This window comes from Taeniopygia guttata, chromosome 13, assembly GCF_048771995.1.
Source record: "Taeniopygia guttata chromosome 13, bTaeGut7.mat, whole genome shotgun sequence".
Taxonomy (NCBI): Eukaryota; Metazoa; Chordata; class Aves; order Passeriformes; family Estrildidae; genus Taeniopygia; species Taeniopygia guttata.
In genome coordinates this window covers 4,139,692-4,158,095 of record NC_133038.1, presented here as the reverse complement: position 1 = coordinate 4,158,095, position 18,404 = coordinate 4,139,692, and the positions used below count along the sequence as shown (strand labels likewise).

General features: G+C 47.2%; 2 protein-coding genes across 3 annotated transcripts in view; one reads left to right on the top strand and one right to left on the bottom strand.

Moving 5' to 3' along the window:
- Positions 1 to 8,256, top strand: part of MGAT4B (alpha-1,3-mannosyl-glycoprotein 4-beta-N-acetylglucosaminyltransferase B) — a 50,538-nt gene extending 42,282 nt beyond the window's left edge. For both annotated transcript variants that reach the window (XM_072935092.1, XM_002199041.6), the window contains 8 exons: positions 283 to 397; positions 1,135 to 1,265; positions 4,084 to 4,191; positions 5,109 to 5,302; positions 5,685 to 5,763; positions 6,216 to 6,303; positions 7,095 to 7,207; positions 7,283 to 8,256. In XM_072935092.1, coding sequence (XP_072791193.1) covers positions 283 to 397; positions 1,135 to 1,265; positions 4,084 to 4,191; positions 5,109 to 5,302; positions 5,685 to 5,763; positions 6,216 to 6,303; positions 7,095 to 7,207; positions 7,283 to 7,306 — 852 coding nt within the window. In that variant the 3' untranslated portion in view covers positions 7,307 to 8,256. The remainder of the gene's footprint in view (positions 1 to 282; positions 398 to 1,134; positions 1,266 to 4,083; positions 4,192 to 5,108; positions 5,303 to 5,684; positions 5,764 to 6,215; positions 6,304 to 7,094; positions 7,208 to 7,282) is intronic.
- On the bottom strand, positions 7,906 to 18,388 carry LOC100219450 (leukotriene C4 synthase). Its single transcript, XM_002195661.7, has 5 exons — positions 15,956 to 18,388; positions 11,932 to 12,031; positions 10,090 to 10,160; positions 9,371 to 9,452; positions 7,906 to 9,104 (listed from the first exon to the last, which is right to left on the bottom strand). Exons 1-5 carry the CDS (start codon positions 16,011 to 16,013, stop codon positions 8,957 to 8,959), a joined length of 459 nt encoding a protein of 152 aa, XP_002195697.2. The 5' UTR covers positions 16,014 to 18,388; the 3' UTR covers positions 7,906 to 8,956.
- Positions 18,389 to 18,404: the final 16 nt, after the last annotated feature.

The following is an 18,404-nucleotide window of genomic DNA, read 5'->3' as shown; positions in this document are numbered from 1 at the left end:
CAATTCTATGATGCAGCAGCGTGGGAGCAGGTTTTAACCACATGGGTTCAAAAGCTGGGTTTCTAAAATACTTTAAGACTTGAAAACCTTCCACTTAGGGAAGGCAGAAGTCCTCGTTTCTCTTACCTGTTAGATTGAGTGAAAAAAAGTGCTTGGAGCACCTTCCAGAATAAACTGGGTCTGTGCCAAAGCTTTCCTCTGGTCTATGGTGAGATTACTTTGCATAGAGAGACTTGCTGGGACCTGGATGGGACGTTGGCACTGTCTCCTTTTGTCTTGCAGCTGGAGGATGATATTGTGGCCAAACCAAACTATCTCAGCACAATGAAGAACTTTGCCTTGCAGCAGCCCTCTGAAGAGTGGATGATCCTGGAATTCTCTCAGCTGGGGTTCATTGGTAACATTCTCCCCCACTCACCCCAGTCCTATCAGGCACAAGGCACAAGAGCCTGCTGGCTTTTGCCAGCACTACATTCTTGGCCCAAGAAATTGTCCCCACAAGATGGTAAAATACTTGGACTTGATCCCCTCCTATTTTTGCAGTGACCCTTGTGTTTGCACAGGGGAGAAAGATCCTCACAGCTGGTACTGCTGATGCTCACTTTAAGTAAAAATAAACCTGGTGAGTGGCCCAGCTAACAGCCAAACAGGTTAGATATGGCCAGTAGCTTTTAGGCTGGATGGGATCTGGATTTGCCTGAGAGTGTGCAAAAGGAAGTTTGCATCAGCCCAGAACTATTTTGGGAACAGCAGTACATGGTTGCAGTAGCAGCTTGATCTGTTATTTTGGATACTGGTTTGATTGGCTTAAAACTTGTAGTTTTCAGGGCAGGAAATGGTCTGTCCTGCAGCTGGCTGCATTTTTCATCTTGTTTCTCTTTACTGAATGGGAGAGTTTTAGACCTTTTGATACTGTTATGACCCGTGAGACTCTAATGCTTTCTAATTCTGCAACAAATACTAAATCCGGAACTGTATTAGCAATGTCAGCACTGCTGGTACATAAACAGGGGCCACGTGTTGTTTCCTTTACACAGATAGACACATCTAACCTCCACAGCCCATTTTTTCTTTCCCAGCTCTGATTCTACACCATTTCATACCATGGCTCATCTCTCTCTCTTTGTGCTCTAGGAAAAATGTTCAAGTCTCTGGATCTGAGCTTGATTGTGGAGTTCATCCTGATGTTCTATAAAGACAAACCCATTGACTGGCTGCTGGATCACATCCTCTGGGTGAAAGTCTGCAACCCTGAGAAAGATGCAGTACGTAAACAACCTCTGTTGAAGGGAAATGTTGTGTTGTGTGCAGGCAAATGTACACTGGGCTGTGCCTCTAAAGGATCTTTCCTTTGAGCTCTGCTGCTAACTGACTTTGCACCCAGCTGTGCCCCCCCTGTGGAGCCTGCTGCAGGGTGTCCTTGTGGGTTGTGTAAGTGGAGACCCGGGGGTTCAGGCTTCTGCAGTCTGCAGCTGCCAGGAACGGCATTATTTCTGCATCTAAGCACTAACAGGGTATTCCTCCTGCAGTCCTCGAGGACAGCAGTCATTCCCCGTTCTTCTGTGTTGTTTTGCATTCCGGTGTGCTTCTCTCCTGAAGCCATTTCCCACTCACTGACTGGCCCCAGAATAACCCTTTGACGTTGGATCCATGTGCTGCACCCGCCTGGAGCACACATGGAGGCTGCCCAGAGAGCTCACCCCAGACAACCCAGGGCAAACCCTCCTTGCACAGTCTGCCAGAATGAAGTCAGATCACACAGTGCTCTTGTCAGGGTTTTTAGGAGGGTGTAGAGAGGTGAAATGGGCTCTGCTCTTATGCTGCCACTGCTTTTGCAGAGCCATAAGCCCTCATGCCCTGTGGAGGTTGAGTCTGAACTCCAGCAGCAAGGGGCTAAAGCGAGTGGGAAGGGCAGAGGAGGAGTGTCTGTGGCAGCAGATGTAAGATGAGCTCAGCACCAGATACTCTTCTGTCTTCTCTCTGAACATACTGTATTTACTCAAACTCTGGCTTGCCCTCCTCCCCGGTGGAGAACAAGCTGCAGAGTTGCTGTGCAGAGCTCAGAGCCAGTGGCTTAGAACAGACTTCATAGTGACAACCATGTTGTGGTGATAAATGCCATGCCAAGTGGTCACTCTGGGAGTTAGTGTTGTATTTATGTGCTGGGGGGATGGACCATCCTCAGAGCTCTGCAGAATCGGGGTGAGGATGGGGTTTGATTTGTCTGTTCCCTGGCAGAGGACATGACATTGGCTCCAGTACCCCTTGTCAGATGATGTCTACTGAATCCTCCTGGCAGTTCAGTTCATGTCTCAGCTGTGACAGAGCAGTCCCCAGGACTGTCTGGCAGCCCCACAGTCACACAGCTGTGGGTAAAGCCGGATGGGTGGGATGCTGGGATGGAGCTGGGAATGATGCTGCTGTCTGTGCCCCCACCTTCAAAATCCTAAGCTTGAGCACTGATTAAATGCAGATCCTGCTGGGCTGGATCATCTTCTCCTTAACTCATCTCTGCTCATCTTTTCCTACCTGATAGAACCAAGGTTTTCTCAGGGGAAATCGCAAACCTCTTAAGCGTGTTGCCTTTTTAAAAATTAACCTACTTTCCATGTGGATTTCTGGCTCCTTTCCCCCACTGTTTGCATGATTAACTCTGCACAGCGCCCTTTCAAACATGACTTTCTCTTGTAAATCCCACTGTGCAAAATCAAATTGGTAGCGGGGAGGATTTGTCTTTTTGATTGAAAGTTTGTTTGACCTGAGCTTTTGGTAAGTGCTTTGCCTGCTCTGGGTATATTCTGCTCTTTCTTTTTTAACTAATTTTAGATTTACCTGGGGTAGACCTGTGTGAAAGGATGACCTTCTTACCACCAACTGAGCTATTCCCCCTCCTGGCTTGTCTGTGGCAAGGCTGCTTTCAGGAAATGTTTCTTCAGCAGTGCAGGAAAAGGGGAGAAAGATAAACCAGGAGATGCTGTAGCTGCTTCCATTCCCCTTCCTCCTCCTCTCCCCATCCAGAGTGAGATAGCCATGATGGGGTTGCATCCAGAGTTGCTGGCAGTGAGCAGGGTCTGTCCCATTAGCATGGCTAGTTTTAATTTTCTAATGTAACGTGAGCTGGATTAGGGGATTATCTCTTTTGCAGCTCGCAGGGGTCATGCCTGGAATTTCCCAGCTCCTGGCCCATGGTGGGGGCTTGGTGTGGCATCCTGTCTGTTCCAGGCAGCCACCGTGGGATTTCTGCTGGGTGGGAGGCTGCAGGAGCAGATGGCATTAGGGATGTGCATGCATTTCTTTTCTTGGAAAAAGCCAAAGTTGGATAACAAATACCCTCTTCATACAGCTTTTAACCTGTATTTTTGTCCTGCTCCCCCAAACTGAGAGAAATGAGCTATTTTAAAATGTGAATTCTCATCTCCCCACGCTCTCAGTGATTTTCCCTTTTGTCCTTTAGTCCCTCTTCATCGTCTCTCTCCCTCCACTCCGTGGTAAATCACTGCCAGGAGCCCAGTTGCGTCTCCAAGTTTATTTATGTGGTGGATAGGCGTGAAACAGCCCAGCAGCTCTGACGATGGCACGTGCTGTACATCTGCTCACAACTCCTGCCAGCAAACTGGGAGCTGCTCATCCAGAGAGAGCCCACGCTTGGTACCTGTTCACCTGGCTCTGAGTCATCCCAGGATTATTCTACCTTCAGACATCAGGGATCCCAAGCTCCGAGTTGTAGGAAAAAGGCTTTCCCAACAAGCCAAGGGGCAAAGGAAACTCAGTTCTCTGGCTGTTCCTCCCTGACAGCACAGAGGGATTTGCTCAGTGTTCTTAGCTATGCTTGGCAAGGAGAAATTTGGCACTTAAACCTGGACCCTGTCCAGCAGAGCCTTGGGGGCAAGTGGCTGAGAGTCACAGTCCGGTTTCTCCAAAGTGTGGTTAAAAGCCCTCTTGCCAGATTAGAGCCTAAGTGCCACAGAAGGGCACAGAGATGGAGGACTTGTCTGTCACTCCCTGTGCCCTGTCCATTGCTCTTTGGCCACAGTGGCCTGCAGAGGTTTGAGCCTGGGGCACTGTGGGGCTGTCTCATTTCAGAAACACTGCGACAGGCAGAAGGCAAACCTGAGGATCCGCTTCAAGCCCTCGCTCTTCCAGCATGTGGGAACCCACTCCTCCTTGGCTGGGAAGATACAGAAGCTGAAGGTGGGTATCAGCTCTCTCTCCAAGCTACAGGTGGCCTGGGAACTGGCTGCTTTTGGGTGGGGACATCCGTGACAGCAGCTGGTGGCAGCTGGATTTCTGTGAAGTGGTTGTGTTTTACTCTGAATTACAGTGAGCTCAGATAGCTCCTGCTCCTCAGAATGGCAGTGACATGCACCAAGAATCACTGCAAGATTATAAGCCTTGGTACCAGTCTTGGCCACCCATCCTGAGTGCCAGGCCATGGTCCAGACAAGTGACTTTGAAGAATCTACTGAAAAATCTTGTGAGAGATGACTCCTGGTTTGGTCTGACTTCCCTCCTGCTCCACTTCATGTTCCCTGGATTTAGTGATGGACAGATTATTACTCATTGTATAAGAGGTAGAATTGTTGATGTGTGTTTAAACATGAACAAAATGCAGTTTTCCACAACTTCAAGTGCAGAATCCATGGACAGACATCCCTGGGCTGTGCTGTCTGTGTGATCCCCGGGGAAATGGATGGTATAATCCAGTTTGTATCCCAGTGCAGTGCTGTCAGGCCATGTAATCCAGTCGTTTTATGCTATTGTCAGGCTCCCAGCTGCTTGCTCCTCAAGTGCAAAGACTGTTTCCAGAGCTCCTGGGGCATGGACAGGCGTTCAGGGACATTTGGACAATGATAGGCTCTTTGGTGTGCTGGATCAGAGCACAGAGCAGGGGTACTTCTCTGAGCTGCCTCTCCTGAAGCAGTGTCCTGGGATCCAATCACACATTCCTCTGCCTGGTGCCTTGCCCAAACTACTTCCATCTCTCATCCTTCTGTGCCTTGCAAATCACAGAATTTTAATTTGCAGTGCCTTGTAGCTGGGGCCTTGGTTTCTCACGGGCCAGAGCAGCTCATGGCCCTTCTCTGCCCTTTTGCTTTGTGCCCACCAAGGACAAGGACTTTGGAAAACACGCACTGCGGAAAGAGCACGTCAACCCTCCTGCTGAGGTGAGCACCAGCCTGAAAACCTACCAGCACTTCACCTTGGAGAAGGCTTACCTGCGGGAGGACTTCTTCTGGGCCTTCACTCCCACTGCCGGAGACTTCATCCGATTCAGATTCTTCAAACCACTCCGTATTGAAAGGCCAGTGCTTGAGGGGTCAGCGGGGGTGTGGGGACAGCCCAGAGCATGTGGAGACACTTGACTTTTGCTCTTCTGGCAATTTAAATCAAATTTCTTGCCTATCTCCTGCTTGGCTGCCCAGGAGGAGAGAGCAGTGCTCTTCCAGGGGAAGGATAATTTGACCCTTTCTCAGTGGGGCCACCTTTGCCAGAGTTCTCTGCTGCACTTGTGAGCAGTCCATAGTTTAGCTAATCTGGCACAGAAAGTCTCCTGCCAAATCGTGCTGCGGGCTCCTTGGGAAGGTGCCTGTTATGTTGAGCTGTTGGATGGTTCAGAGGGGGTGAAAGCCATCCTGTGCCCCCTCGCTCAGTGTGCCTTTCTGTGGGTTTGGTCTCTGTCACAGGTTCTTCTTCCGCAGCGGGAACATCGAGCACCCAGAAGATAAACTCTTCAACACGACCGTGGAGGTTCTGCCGTTTGACGTAAGTGTTGATTGAGATCTGAGGTGAGGGTGGAGTGGGAAGCAAAAGAGGCTTGAGAGTAGGGAACTGCTTAAAGCCATCAGGAAAATCTGTACAAGATTCGAGTGCCTCTTACAGGTGCTGGCAGGGAGCCAGAGGGTCATGCCTGGTGTGATGCCACCTCGGGAGCAGGGTGCTTTGCTGAGCACGGCTGCGTGAGCCATCCCTGCCTGGGGATGCTGCAGTGGGTGGGATGGCTGCAGAGGAGGGGATGAAGCCAGAATGGTGCAGTGGAAACAGCAGCGTGAGGACTGTGCCTGTCCTCTTGTTTTGGGCATGTGTCTCGGGGTGCCAGGTATGGGACGAGATGCCAGGGTTTGCTGGCAAGGGCAGCTCTGGGGTTGCTGCTTTTCCCTCGGGCTTTTGGGTGACTCTTGCCTCTGGTCTTGCACAAAACTCCTCTCCTTCTGCAGAGTCTACAGTCAGATAAGGAAGCCTTGCAGGAGGGAAGAGGCACAGTCGTCAAATACCAGAGGACAGCGGATGGCTACATCCAGATAGGTATGGGGGGCTGTGGGGTGGTTAAGTGCCCGCTGGCTTTGATAACACAGCCCTGTCCTTACCTGCATGTCATTCAAGAGCCTTAGAGCTGTTTGCATGGCAAAGAGTAATTTCTGCTTGCCAGGAACCAGGTTGAATAGTATTTGTCACTGTCTCTGCTCAGAGCCGGGACCAAATGATGCTGATTATTCGTTTGCTTAACCTGAGGTTATAAACCTCCACCACAGGCAGTTTTGCCATCTCTGTATCACACCACTTGCAGGTCAGACTTCGTCTCTTGCCACCTGAGCTTGTTTAAGTGCTTGTCCTGCCCTTGGACAAGAATGAGCAATTGCAGCCTCCAGAGAGCTGCCAGTGTGTGATACAGCCCTGGTGTCCCTGCTAAGATGTCGGGTTTTTTTAAGTAGACAAATAAAAGAAAGATTTCCTGGCACATGCAGCATTTTGCCATTTTCTCATTCCTCTGCGTGCTGGCTGGTTTCTCCCAGTTGCATTTTCAAAAAAAAAAAATTCACAACCAAAAAGCATGTAAGACCACTCTGTCCTCTTTCATACAGCAGTGATATGTCACCAAAGACTCCAAGTACATTTTGTTTTGTTTACCTGATTTGTGTTCTCCAAAGTGTGGCATTTTGCACTGTATTGCCATCCGCGCTGCTGGTTTTTAGCCTGTTTTGTGCTGGGGAGCTGCAGGCAGGGACTGCTGGGGTGTTGGTGCCCTGGGGAGAGGGGAGGTGGAGGAGCAGTGCCAGAGGACCATCCCTGTCTCAGCCACGTGCTCTCCCCACCAGGCTCGTTCTCCAAGGGCGTCGCAGAGGGTGAGGTGGACCCATCTTTTGGGCCACTGGAGGCCATCAGGCTGTCCATCCAGACCGACTCCCCGGTGTGGATCATCCTGAGCGAGGTACGCTGAGCTCCCTCAGCACCTCCCAACCCTTACCCTGCTCATCGCTCTGATCCCATCCCTCTCTTCTTTCAGATTTTTATCAAAAAAGCAGAGTGAAACAGGCATGAGGCAGAACGGACACCCTTGTGGATCCCTGGTCCTGCTCCCTCCCTCCCGCTCCCTCCTCCCGCGGCGCCTTGCCCGGAGCAGGACAGCGCAGGGCCGGAGGCGGCACTCGCCCGCAGACCACGGCAGAGCTGCTGCTGCGCCTTCCCCAGCGGGGCTGCGGGCCAGGACGGGCATCGGCTTCTCCAGAAGAGGAGCAGAAAGCAGAACCCAACCCCCTGTGCAGAGGGGTGGCTTTGCTCCGCTCCCTCAGGGTGCTGCTGCCGCTCGGGACACACGGACACGGGACAGTTTGGGGTCGGGATGAGCTTTAGCCAGCGTGGGCACAAAAAGCAGCTTCAGCCCCGGACAGGGCAGTCTCTGGCTGTGTGTGGGGACAGAGCAGGTCACACCGAGTCCTGCCAGCTGACCCCACCGGCGCGCTGGGATGGAGGCGGCAGGGCCTGAGGTCTGCCTTGCCCTCTCCCAGGCAGCAGTCCTGGCCACAGCTGAGGATTAAGTGAGGGCAAAGACTGACCCTCCTTCAGCAGAGGAGGAACGAATCCAAAGGGGTTGGAGCTATGATTATGGCAGGGAAAACAAAAAAATAAAATACGCCACACTGTGCCTGCCAGCATTGAACACAGCCCCTTAACTCACGGTGAAGTCTCCAGTGTCTTCATGCCTTGAGATTGAGTGCAGAAACTGTCTTTTAAATAACTAATTCAGTTATTGATTGATGTGGGTTTTTTGGGGACGGAAAAAATAAAAGCAGAGGTAGCCCAGTTCAAAAATAGTAGGGATTAGTGTAAATCCCAATGTCCTTTCAGCTATACACTGGAATGCATTATACTACTTTAATGTTCTGTATTTTTTATTATTGGATACATTTGATTTTTCAAGTACATCTCTCTATATAAATATATAAAACAATGTGCACTGTAATAAAAGCTAAATTTAAACCTTTGGTGCAGTAGCGAGAGTCACTTGCCAGCAGGGCTGCTTTAGGCACCTGGGAACCCCAAGTTCACAGTGGACGGTGGAATCCAGGGAGTGCAAAGTCCTGTTGCAGAGTTGGTGATAAGTAAAGCTGGGGTAAAGTAAAGGTCATTTAATCAATGCCAAACAGACTTTAGTACTTGAGCTAGGGTCAGGCTTTTCTCCCAATATTTGGATGTGGTTTTAGGCAAGCTTACCCATCCTTTTCAGTTAACTACAGCAGCTTTTCCTATGAAACCCAGTCCCCAACTCAGATGTTCTCACACCAGTCTCTGAGCACCTTTGACAATCACAGATGATTTCTAGTCAGAAAAATAATTTATTTTTTATATCCATGGTATGATTCTTCAACATAGATCATTACAGCAGTAAGGAGAGATGACAGCATGTGGGTCAACCTGTGCTCCATGAGGCAGAGCCAGAGGCATTTTAGAGCAGACAGTGCTACAAAGCCCAGCAGTGAATCTCCTCAGCAGGGGCAGGGGCTGGAAAGAATTTGCTTTCTAGGAGGGAAATTATCTCTGAAGACCAGAGGAGCGCCAGCATCCATCTCCCTTCAGCAGGGAATGCAGAGCCAGGGAAATATTCTCTCTCTGCTGGTGCTGTATGACTGGCTCCCCTGTGCCAGGAGCAAACACGGTTTTGGGAGAGCTGTGGCCCCTCTCACCAGGCACCACAGAGCTGGAGAGGCCACACCAGTGCTGCCATCCATGTGGAGGAGCTGGGCCTCACGAAGTGTGCCAGGAGCCCAGCCAGTGCCAGCCCCACCAGCACCCAGAGCAGCCAGGCACTGGCATACAGTGGTCCCAACCTGGGTGGGAGAAAACACCATCAGGCACTGCCAGCCCAGCCGGGGCACAAGGCACCCTGGCAGGGCTGAGAGTCCCCACCCCACTTTGGGACAGCCAGGGAAGAGGTGGCACAGCCATGAGCACATGGGGCAGGAGGGGAGGAGGAGGAGGTGGTGAAAATCTGCCTGCAGTCCCACCCATAGGGAGGAAATCTGTTCCAGGGGCCACGTGCTGCTCAGGCTCCCTGGGCTGGTTTGGGTGCCCACGGTCCCAGTCAGGTCCTTACCGTCCCTGTGCTGCCACAGCGTAGCCCTGGAAGTACCTGAGGCGGGTGTAGAGGTACAGGAGCCCACAAGCTGCAGTCACACCTGGGGGACAGGGGAGCCGAGTTCTGCTGGGGCTCAGGATCCCCGACTGCTGGAGCTGCATTCCAGCACAGTCCCCCCAGCAGAAAACCAAACACAGAGTGTGAGATTAAATGAGTTTTCTTCCTTCCCTTTTTGTGAGGGATGAACTTCTTGGCCCCACAGAGTTGCTCTGGGACTTGGGTTGCCAATGCTCCCTTACATGGTTTCTCCTCACAAATAAGTGGTGGCAGCAACCAAATTCCCCGAGCTGACTTGGTAGGGATAGACAATGGATGAGTAAATGTTTGGGTTATGGTTTCTTGTTCTGACATAGCTCTGCCTCAGCTGCTGCCACTCTGGTACCCTGGGACAGCCTGACCTTGTCCAAGAGGAGCAGCACGAGGGAACAGCCAGACTCCAGCAAAGGAGCGGGGGCTGCCAGTGCTTCCTCCTCCAGGCAGGAATGGGCTCAGCTGCTCCCTGCTGGAGTTGAGGCACTTCTCAATCCAGCTAAAAGGGAAATTTGCTTTCCATGAACAAGAGCCTCACAGGCACAGAGAGAATGCCTGAGTTACACTGGTATTTAAACTAGGCCGAGTTTTTTTGGCTTGTTCACATGGTTTGTGTTGGAGTTCCCGCCGCCCCACATCCCTCTTACCTTGATGGAAGAAGATTCCAGCAACCCAGAGGAGGGAAATGAAGATTGGGAAGTACTCTGAGCAGTTTGCCCTGGTGAGAACCAGAGATGAGAGTTAAAACTGCCTCGTTGTACATCAGAGCCTGGATAACCAGGGCTGGAGAAGGGAATTGGAAACTCACGTTGGAGCAAGATAAAAGAGCTGATGAGAACCATTGCTGTGCTGAGGGAAAGGGGTCTTTTCTGTGATCAAGAACACCCAATGTCTGTATTGTAGAGAAAACAGCAGCCAAACAACACACAGCATTCACCTCTCCTGCATTCACGTGGCCCTGGAGTGACAAGCTGTGGCTGAGATGGAGATTTGTCTTTGCTGGACCCTCAACAGGCTCCATCCCACACACAGCACCATCCCAGACAGCTGCTGCACCACTGGCTGCTGGGGGAGAGCCTTCTTGTCAGTATTTAGGGAGCTTTCTCTTCCCCTTGGGTGAGCACAGCCCATATTTGGGAGTCACACAAGTCACACACCAAGAAGGAGCCTTCTCAGATAAAATTCAGCAGGAGGTGATCAGATTTACAGCCAGGTTTTCCTCCTTTTTGCTTTAGTGACAGAATTACAGATTTTCTGCAAGAGTAGGAACTGTGCTATTAAAGACATTGGTTTTGCTTCTCCCACATTTTACCATTCCCTAGGCAATTTAATCTTAATGTTGGCCAAAAATATACAAACCTTTGGAGAATGGAGCCAGACTGGGAGCTGGAAAAAGTCTGAAGAACCTTATTCTGTAAATGCAGTTTGAGCCTCAGTGAGGGGAGGCTGCCAGGTTTCAAGTGAGTAATGCATCAATACCACTTTTTCCTTTTTTTTTTTTTTTTTTTCAATATATCAGATTATCCATTTGTACACTCTTCCACAGGGAAAAGAGAAGAAAAACCCACAATGAAGCAAGTCCTTCTTAAGTCCAAATTCCCTGAGGTCACCTTCCCTGCCACAGCCCATGGCATGACTTGGTCAACACACATTTAATAGCGAAGTATTTAGTTAAAAGCCACATCAGCAGTTCCCCAGCTCGCAGAGGCTGATGTCTCCAGGCAGGCTGGCCTTCCTGGCCCCACAGAAGGACTGGAGCTGGTGTTTTTGTCACTCCACAAACGTTTCCTGTGCGCTGGCAAGGGAACGCAGCTGCTTTGTTTGGGATTTAGTGCCGGGCTGGAATTACCCTTCACACCAGCTCCAGCCAATTCCTTTCAATCGCTCACAAAACAGAACGACTGAGATGAAAGATGGAATCTGGTGCTTTCTGGAAGCTGAAAGTATCTGTGAACATTTCCAGTTTAGCTCCAGCATTGCTCTCTCCATAGGAACAGAGCAAAAAGAAACAGCCCTCAGCAGGGGCCCACCAGTGCTGATTCTCACTGTACAATGGCTTCTGAAAGGGAAAAAATTAAAATGCCCTTGTGGCTGGTTCTGCAAGCAAGGCCCTTTTCTTCAATTCAACAGCAAAACATTACAAGAAAATATCAGGTTATTAATAAAGCTTTGGCTGCTCTCACCATTTGGAGCCAATGGTAATATTAAATTTAATTATTCTAATTGTGAATGCTCTGCACCTCCTCCATACGGCCACTAATTTGTAATTTGGCTGCCTCACAATGCCAGAAGGAGAATTATCATGGATGGACAGAAACACCCCAGCCAAAGTGCTTCAAATCAAAATGCAGACCTTTGCACACAAAGCACTGAAAAAAAAATAATAACAGTAGCAGTATGTGGAGAGGTGATTGAGGGAGACCAGTCTCTCCCAACAGTTGACTTAAGTCTTATCTAGACAAAGTCACCACAAAATGTAAAAATCTTACTGAGCTCTGAAGGTCCGCTCGAATTCAGGGTGACCTGTTGTTTCAGGAGGGGAAATCTTGTACTTCCGACGGGCGTAGATCACCTGCATTGCAAAATAGGCTGAAAACAGAACACAGGAATGGTAACAGACCAGCAATGTTTATTAGGCAAGTGTCATCTGGCTTGGAATCAAGCAAGTGGTTAGGCTGAAAGAGCTGCTATGGTGTAGGTCCATAGTCCAGGGCTGTCACACATGACCTGTAATAAATGTGCCATTTATTTCACTCTCATGCCTTAAATTCAGGTTTGGTTATCCCAGTTGAGTGCCATTGTTGGATGACACTTTGCATCATCTCACACCCAGCAGAGCCCTCAGTGCTGCTCAAACACACAATAAAACCTTACCAAGTCCACACTGAGTCACAGAATTACTTCTGAATCTTGCACTTTGTGTTTAGAGCACATGTGCACCCTCAGCCAGTCTGATGGGAATGATGTCCAGCACTTTCTGCTATTCCTAGTGGCCGCAAAGTATGGCCCATGTCACAGAGCAGCATCCAAACTGTCAAGCACTAGGATATCATTAAGTCAACTGGAGATGCTCTTAATCATGGCAATAAAAGGAAATTGGGAACAGGGTGATTATTTCTTGCTCTTCACTCCTGCAGGACAGCCCCAAGGACTCCAGCAGTTCAAGGAACAGGGGTGCTGCCCATGCCTGCTATCAGCCTGTGCCACATTTGAGCCAAGACACTGATTCAGCATCTGCTACATTAGTCCTTTGTGTAAAAGACATGGAAAGTCACTTCAAAACAATGAAAACTTTCTAACGTGAAGATTTGGAATATTTTACTATTTATTTAAAGCTCCTACTCCCACAGGCAATTGCTGATGCTCTGTTTTATTTAGGTGCACTGCTACACTGCTGCCTTTATTGAAAACTCCTATTTTCATATAGAAGAAAACTAAATTATAAAAACAATCACTTTGGTGGCTGTGGTGGTGTCACTGAGACACTTGAGTGAGCAAAGTGCTCACATAGCAACATTTCCAGAGCATTGCACAGAGAGACAAGAAGCCAAGGTGCAATGCCTGCCTTGGGGACTGTCCTATTCTAACAAAGATAAAAGCAGAACAGCAGGATAGAGAAGGGGAAGTAGGGACAGATGTTCCAAGATTAAAGACAAGACATGTGCCTGCAGAAAAGCATTAGAACATATGTAGAAGAGAATTAGAAATGTAAATAATCTGATGCTATGTGACTTGTGTATCACAAGGTTTTACCAACATAAACAGTCATTCCTTTCAGAACACATATAAGAACAATTAAGCATGTTCTAGGATCTTCCACAGTGACCCAGCCCTAAATGAGGTGTGCTGACAGAGCAGAGTGGGGGGAAACAAGAATGTTCCCCCCTCTTTGATTCATTTGTAGCAGGCTGATCATGGGTGAGGGTGTCATCCTTCTGCAGAAGTCCAGCAGGAGAGGACACAGCATTCCCTCTGTGAATCCAGAGAGGTGTGTCACACAACTGGAATTCAGCAGCTGCTGGAGAGCTCTGGGAATAAGATGAAACCATGACCCATCCTGTTACCTCTCCTCCCTGCTGGTGCTCTCAGGGTTTCATCCCAGCCTCCTCTCCAGAAATGGACTAACCTGAAGTTACAGCATCATGAGCAGATCTGGCTTGTGGCATAAGCCCAACGACTCTGGGCAATGCTGTTCATCCTGCTTTGTGCCATCTGCACCTTTCCAGAGGTAGGATTCTTGTGACTGATGGGTGAGGTAAGAGTTATTTCACATAAAATCTCTCCATCAGATCTACACTTCCCATCTTGCTCATACACAGGGCCTAATATTCAGAGAAGTCCCTGACACTTAGGGATGGGTAATATAGAAAACAACCCCAAAAAAGCAGGAGCCTTTTAGAGGACAGCTAGCTGTTCCCCAAACCAGGTGTAAGGGTGAAGAACTGAGAATGAAGAACCAGTCCACAAAAGCACTTCCCAGAATGAGGTGTTAAAAAAACCCCACACTGCATGAGCCTTCTCAGCATGGACTCTTAGAGAAAAAGAGTTCAATCTATTCTGCAGAAACTTTCAAAGCATTTCCTTTTGTGATTCATGTCTCGAGGTTAATCACCTGTGTGGATTCCCATGTGGCTTAGGGGCTCAGCTCTCCCTGAACTTTGCTCCTCAGTGGAAATATTCTTCATTCTCTATTTGATTATGTCCACAAACTTGTCAAATCATATCATACCTGCTATCTGCCACATTTGAGTGAACCTGGCAAACAAGCCCTCTGGGGCCTGACAGTGACATTGCATAAGTTTTCTTTCCTTTGAAGCAGTAAAATAAAGGGGTGGGGGGGGAAACTGGAGTAGAATAATTTTGCCCTGTGGTACAATGTTCACCACAAGGCTGGGGCACACATCTACAGAGTGCTAAACTCAGGGTTTCACTAAACCGAGAATGACTAAATTGAGAAAAGTTACTTGAAAGAACATGGAAACTTCAGGCTCCCAGAAACTTCAAAAGGAAACATAAAAATCAACCAACGCTGTACCAAGGTCAGCCATTAAATGCCATCTCCTGCACCAGGATGTGATGGAGGAGTGTCTGTAGGGATAGCCCATGTCCATGCTTCAGTGTGCTCCCCTGCTCAGAGTGAATCCCAGACCTGTAGCTCACCTACAGAATGTCCTTTCAAAACATGCAGAGAAAGCACAGCTCTGAACCCCACTGACATGGGCACACGGATTTCACAGGACTAGATGGAAAGGAAACACACAGTATTTTGCAATCTCTCCTTGGCTTCCCACACAGAGATCATAAAACCAGGATACCTCATCTGATCAAACAGATAGGAGGGTGCAAACGCCAGCAATTTATCTGCTGGCTTCACATCTGGCTTGTATGCCATCAAAGTAAAATGCTTAATGCTGCAACCTTTAAAAAGTACTTGACATTCTCATTAAACAAAAATATTTGAAACAAAACTGCTATCTAGGGATTTGCTATTGAGGGTTTCCTAAAGGAAAAGGGCTCAGCAGCATTTCTGTAACTCATTTCAAGTTTTCTTCATGTCTTGTCTTTGCATGCTAAACACTCGCTCCACTCCCACCCACTTAGTTTAATAACAAAAAAAATTCATAGTACAAGTTTCTTCTGTTTGTAGTTGTAGGTCTCCGTAAATTGAGTGTAAATTACTGAAAATTCAGAAGTCTTGAGCTCTATTTTTAAAGTAGCATATTTTGTTTAAAATAATGCTTGTATTAAGAGATTTATCATCTGATGGCTAAAAGCACATGATGCTGCTCAGAGTCACACCCAAGCAAGCAGAGGTGTGATAGCAGAATGGTGAATTAATACATTAGCAACAAACCCCACAAACCTTTCCTTATGGAATGGTGAAGATTTTAATAAAATGGGGGCTCTGTTCCCATCCCAGGCAGGGGAGTGACTGTCCTGAAGCTCAAGAGGGAGAGACTTTGCCCAAAGGACTCACAAATAAGCAGTTGGCAACAACACTGCTCCTTCTAAATGGTCTAAACACAATGCATCTATTTAAATTAGAAGTCACTGAGTTCCTTTGAAGGAACTTTGTATGCTGTGTGCCATACAAACATACAAGGAGATTGGCTACAGAGAAACACCCATGTGCACAAGGCTTTCCTATATCCACACCAGGTCTGTCTGTACACCGACCTCCTCATCAGCACATTTACTAACCTGCCACTACAAGTTACAAATTACCTGCTAAAATTCAATCACAAAATAGTTTACTTTAATAACATCACACTGAAATCACTTTAAGCCTAAAAGTTTTACTTTCTGGCTTTGAATATTATTTTAGTCCCTCTTAAATAATGACCACGCTCAGGTATGACACTTCTGCCTGAACAGCCAAAACTTTGTATAATTTTACCATGTAGGAAAACAGTGACTTTCACTCCACAGACACTCCAAGAAAAACACAAGAACCACATCCCACAAAGTTTAACATAATTGGCTGAATACTGGCATTGTACAGAGGACATTTACCTTGCTCCAGGACCCCCAGAACCGTGACTGTGGCCAGCAGGTCTATTTGATCTCTCATGCTGCTGACTGTGGAGCAAAGCCCAGCCTGATGTGCTGGGTACAGCTGCTCCAACACTCTCTCCTACCACCACCCACTTCCAAGAGCTGCCTCTGAGCAGAAGTGCTTCCTCCACCACACCTTAACTGTCTCCACACCACGTGGCTTTCCAAAGCAGCCATCCACCAGAAAATGAGTACTCCTTCCAGCCAAGTGCCTCTTGTTGAACAATGGAGCAGGGAAGAATTTTACATGAGCAAACTGTGAAATTCTTCTAATTACATTTACAGATTTTATACCACGATTGAATTATATGTTTCCAGCAATGGATAGATGATGGAATTCTTTCCAGCCTTTTTGTTGCTAGTTTTTATGAGCTCTGAAGCATCTCAATTATGTGCAAGGTTGTAAAAATTATAAAAAAGCATTTACAAATTAATTACTTGACCTTCTGCTCTTATTTCAAGTAGTGGAGTTGACCACATGAAGGATTCTATACATATACACTCCAGCTGGAATAACTTAATTCTGTTACCAGATTCTGTGATTTAACAGAACATTCAGATACTTTATCCTACTAATTACTACTCTTTAAGTTTACCAAAGAGGAGTAAGTTCTTTTCTAGCACTCACTCTTCTTAAGTTTTTAGGCAATACAAACCTTTCCCTGGCTAACATACGAAAGAAAAGTTCTCATTTCTGACGGTAGCAGAGGATGTAGAAACATAGACCCTGAGGAATGTTACATTGATATCAGAGTCGTACTTGTAAAATGTAAAAACCAGCAATGTTTTTGCCCTGAATAATTTTTCTCCCCACTCCACAAATGTAAATTTGGCATCAGTTCAAAAAGTTACCTTATGTTATTAAGCAACTTTATATAGATGACTACTCTGACTTTAAAATTTTTTAAATCAAAGAGCAGGAAGGTTTTCCCTTAACATGGGTGGTTGAGCCAATAAATTTCTCTCTGTTGAGTCACACAGACAAACCCTCACTACAGAAATTGTGCATGTAGCAGACATACAGTTTCTCACAAGAAGGACACAGCAAGATTTTTTTCTAGTTTGGCTCTTCATTGCTTCAAAACCCCATTATGGCAGCTCATCAAGTTGAAAATTCAGTTAATCACCAAATATCCAATGTTACACTTTTTATATATAACCACACATGTAGAATAGCAAAACAACTCCCTTTCTCTAAAAAACACTTATATGATGTGACTTCAGACTCTCCAAGGTACAGCAGACTCAGACTAAATAGAACTAAGACCTTAAAGTTAACCTTAAACTGAACCTATTGGTGACCAAAGATTTTATCTGTGGTGTCCAATATAAAAGTCAGAGGGGAAATGCAACTGGGGTCTCCATACAACATATTTCAAAAAACAATGCAGGTTGAGAAAATACTTCCATTACATATTTCCATCGCTCTCAGGAAAAACACTGTCATCAAGAAAATAAAAGTCAAATTAGTTTCTGAGCAAAGGTTTGTGACAAGCTGCCACTGACTCCTTAAAATCTTTTGAAAACACAGATGTCATTTCAGTGGGGGATGGTTTGGGAAATTTCTGGTTCACTCATCAATAACTAAAATGCAGCATTTTTAATGGGACAATAAAGCAAAAATTAGTATCACTTCATGGCTTCCCATGGGCTAAAAGTAGCTGATTCTGGTACTGCTACTGATTGTTACATTTGATTGTTTTATAAACTTCTGAAGTTACAGAAGTAACTTCAGAACTGAAGTTCTCCACCTCTCCCAAACAGAAAAATACATGAAAAATACACTCTGGCAAGTCAGGATGCTGTGAGGAAACCTGGAGGCTGAGCTGGGGCTGCAAACACAACTGCACAATGACACCAAGTGCAGAGCTGGCAGAATGACCCATCAGTGTGTGAAGCTGGGCAGTGGCTATGGGACATCACCAGCCCTAAGCCAAGACCTCCACAAACGCTGCTGCCAGTACTTTGTTCCTCGCTCAGAAACATCAGCTCCTGCCTGCAGCATGTGTCCCATGTCTCAGCTGGATTCCTGTGTGCCATGTGCCTGCATCAGACAAGTCTTGAGGAAATCGGTTTGAACCTCTAAAGGCTGTTATTCTGCGGGAACTGGCACATTTTGGAACTCTACAATTTTGCAAATGTAGGTCTCGGTAGTTTTTAACATCTTTTTCACTATTAACAGCCACCTCTGCAATTGAATTTCCCAGCTTAAGGCCTACAATGCATTCCAGAAAAAAAAAAAAAAAAAAAAAAAAACCACCACAAAAAAAACCCACAACCAAAGCCCGGAAGCAGTGGGAGTAGCATAAAGCCTGATTTTCAAAGTTACATTATCTAAGGCCCCTTTATTCAGTTCTGGCCTGTTTAAATGGACTTTCTGAAACCATAAGAATTGTAAGACACAGCA

Excerpts from the sequence above, each read along its gene's own strand:
- LOC100219450 (XM_002195661.7), bottom strand. The coding sequence starts at position 16,013 with ATGAGAGATCAAATAGACCTGCTGGCCACAGTCACGGTTCTGGGGGTC. Across the intron at positions 9,453-10,089 it reads TGGAATCTTCTTCCATCAAG|GTGTGACTGCAGCTTGTGGG; the intron begins GTAAGAGGGATG and ends CCTGTCCCCCAG. Across the intron at positions 9,105-9,370 it reads GCTGTGGCAGCACAGGGACG|GTTGGGACCACTGTATGCCA; the intron begins GTAAGGACCTGA and ends TCTCCCACCCAG.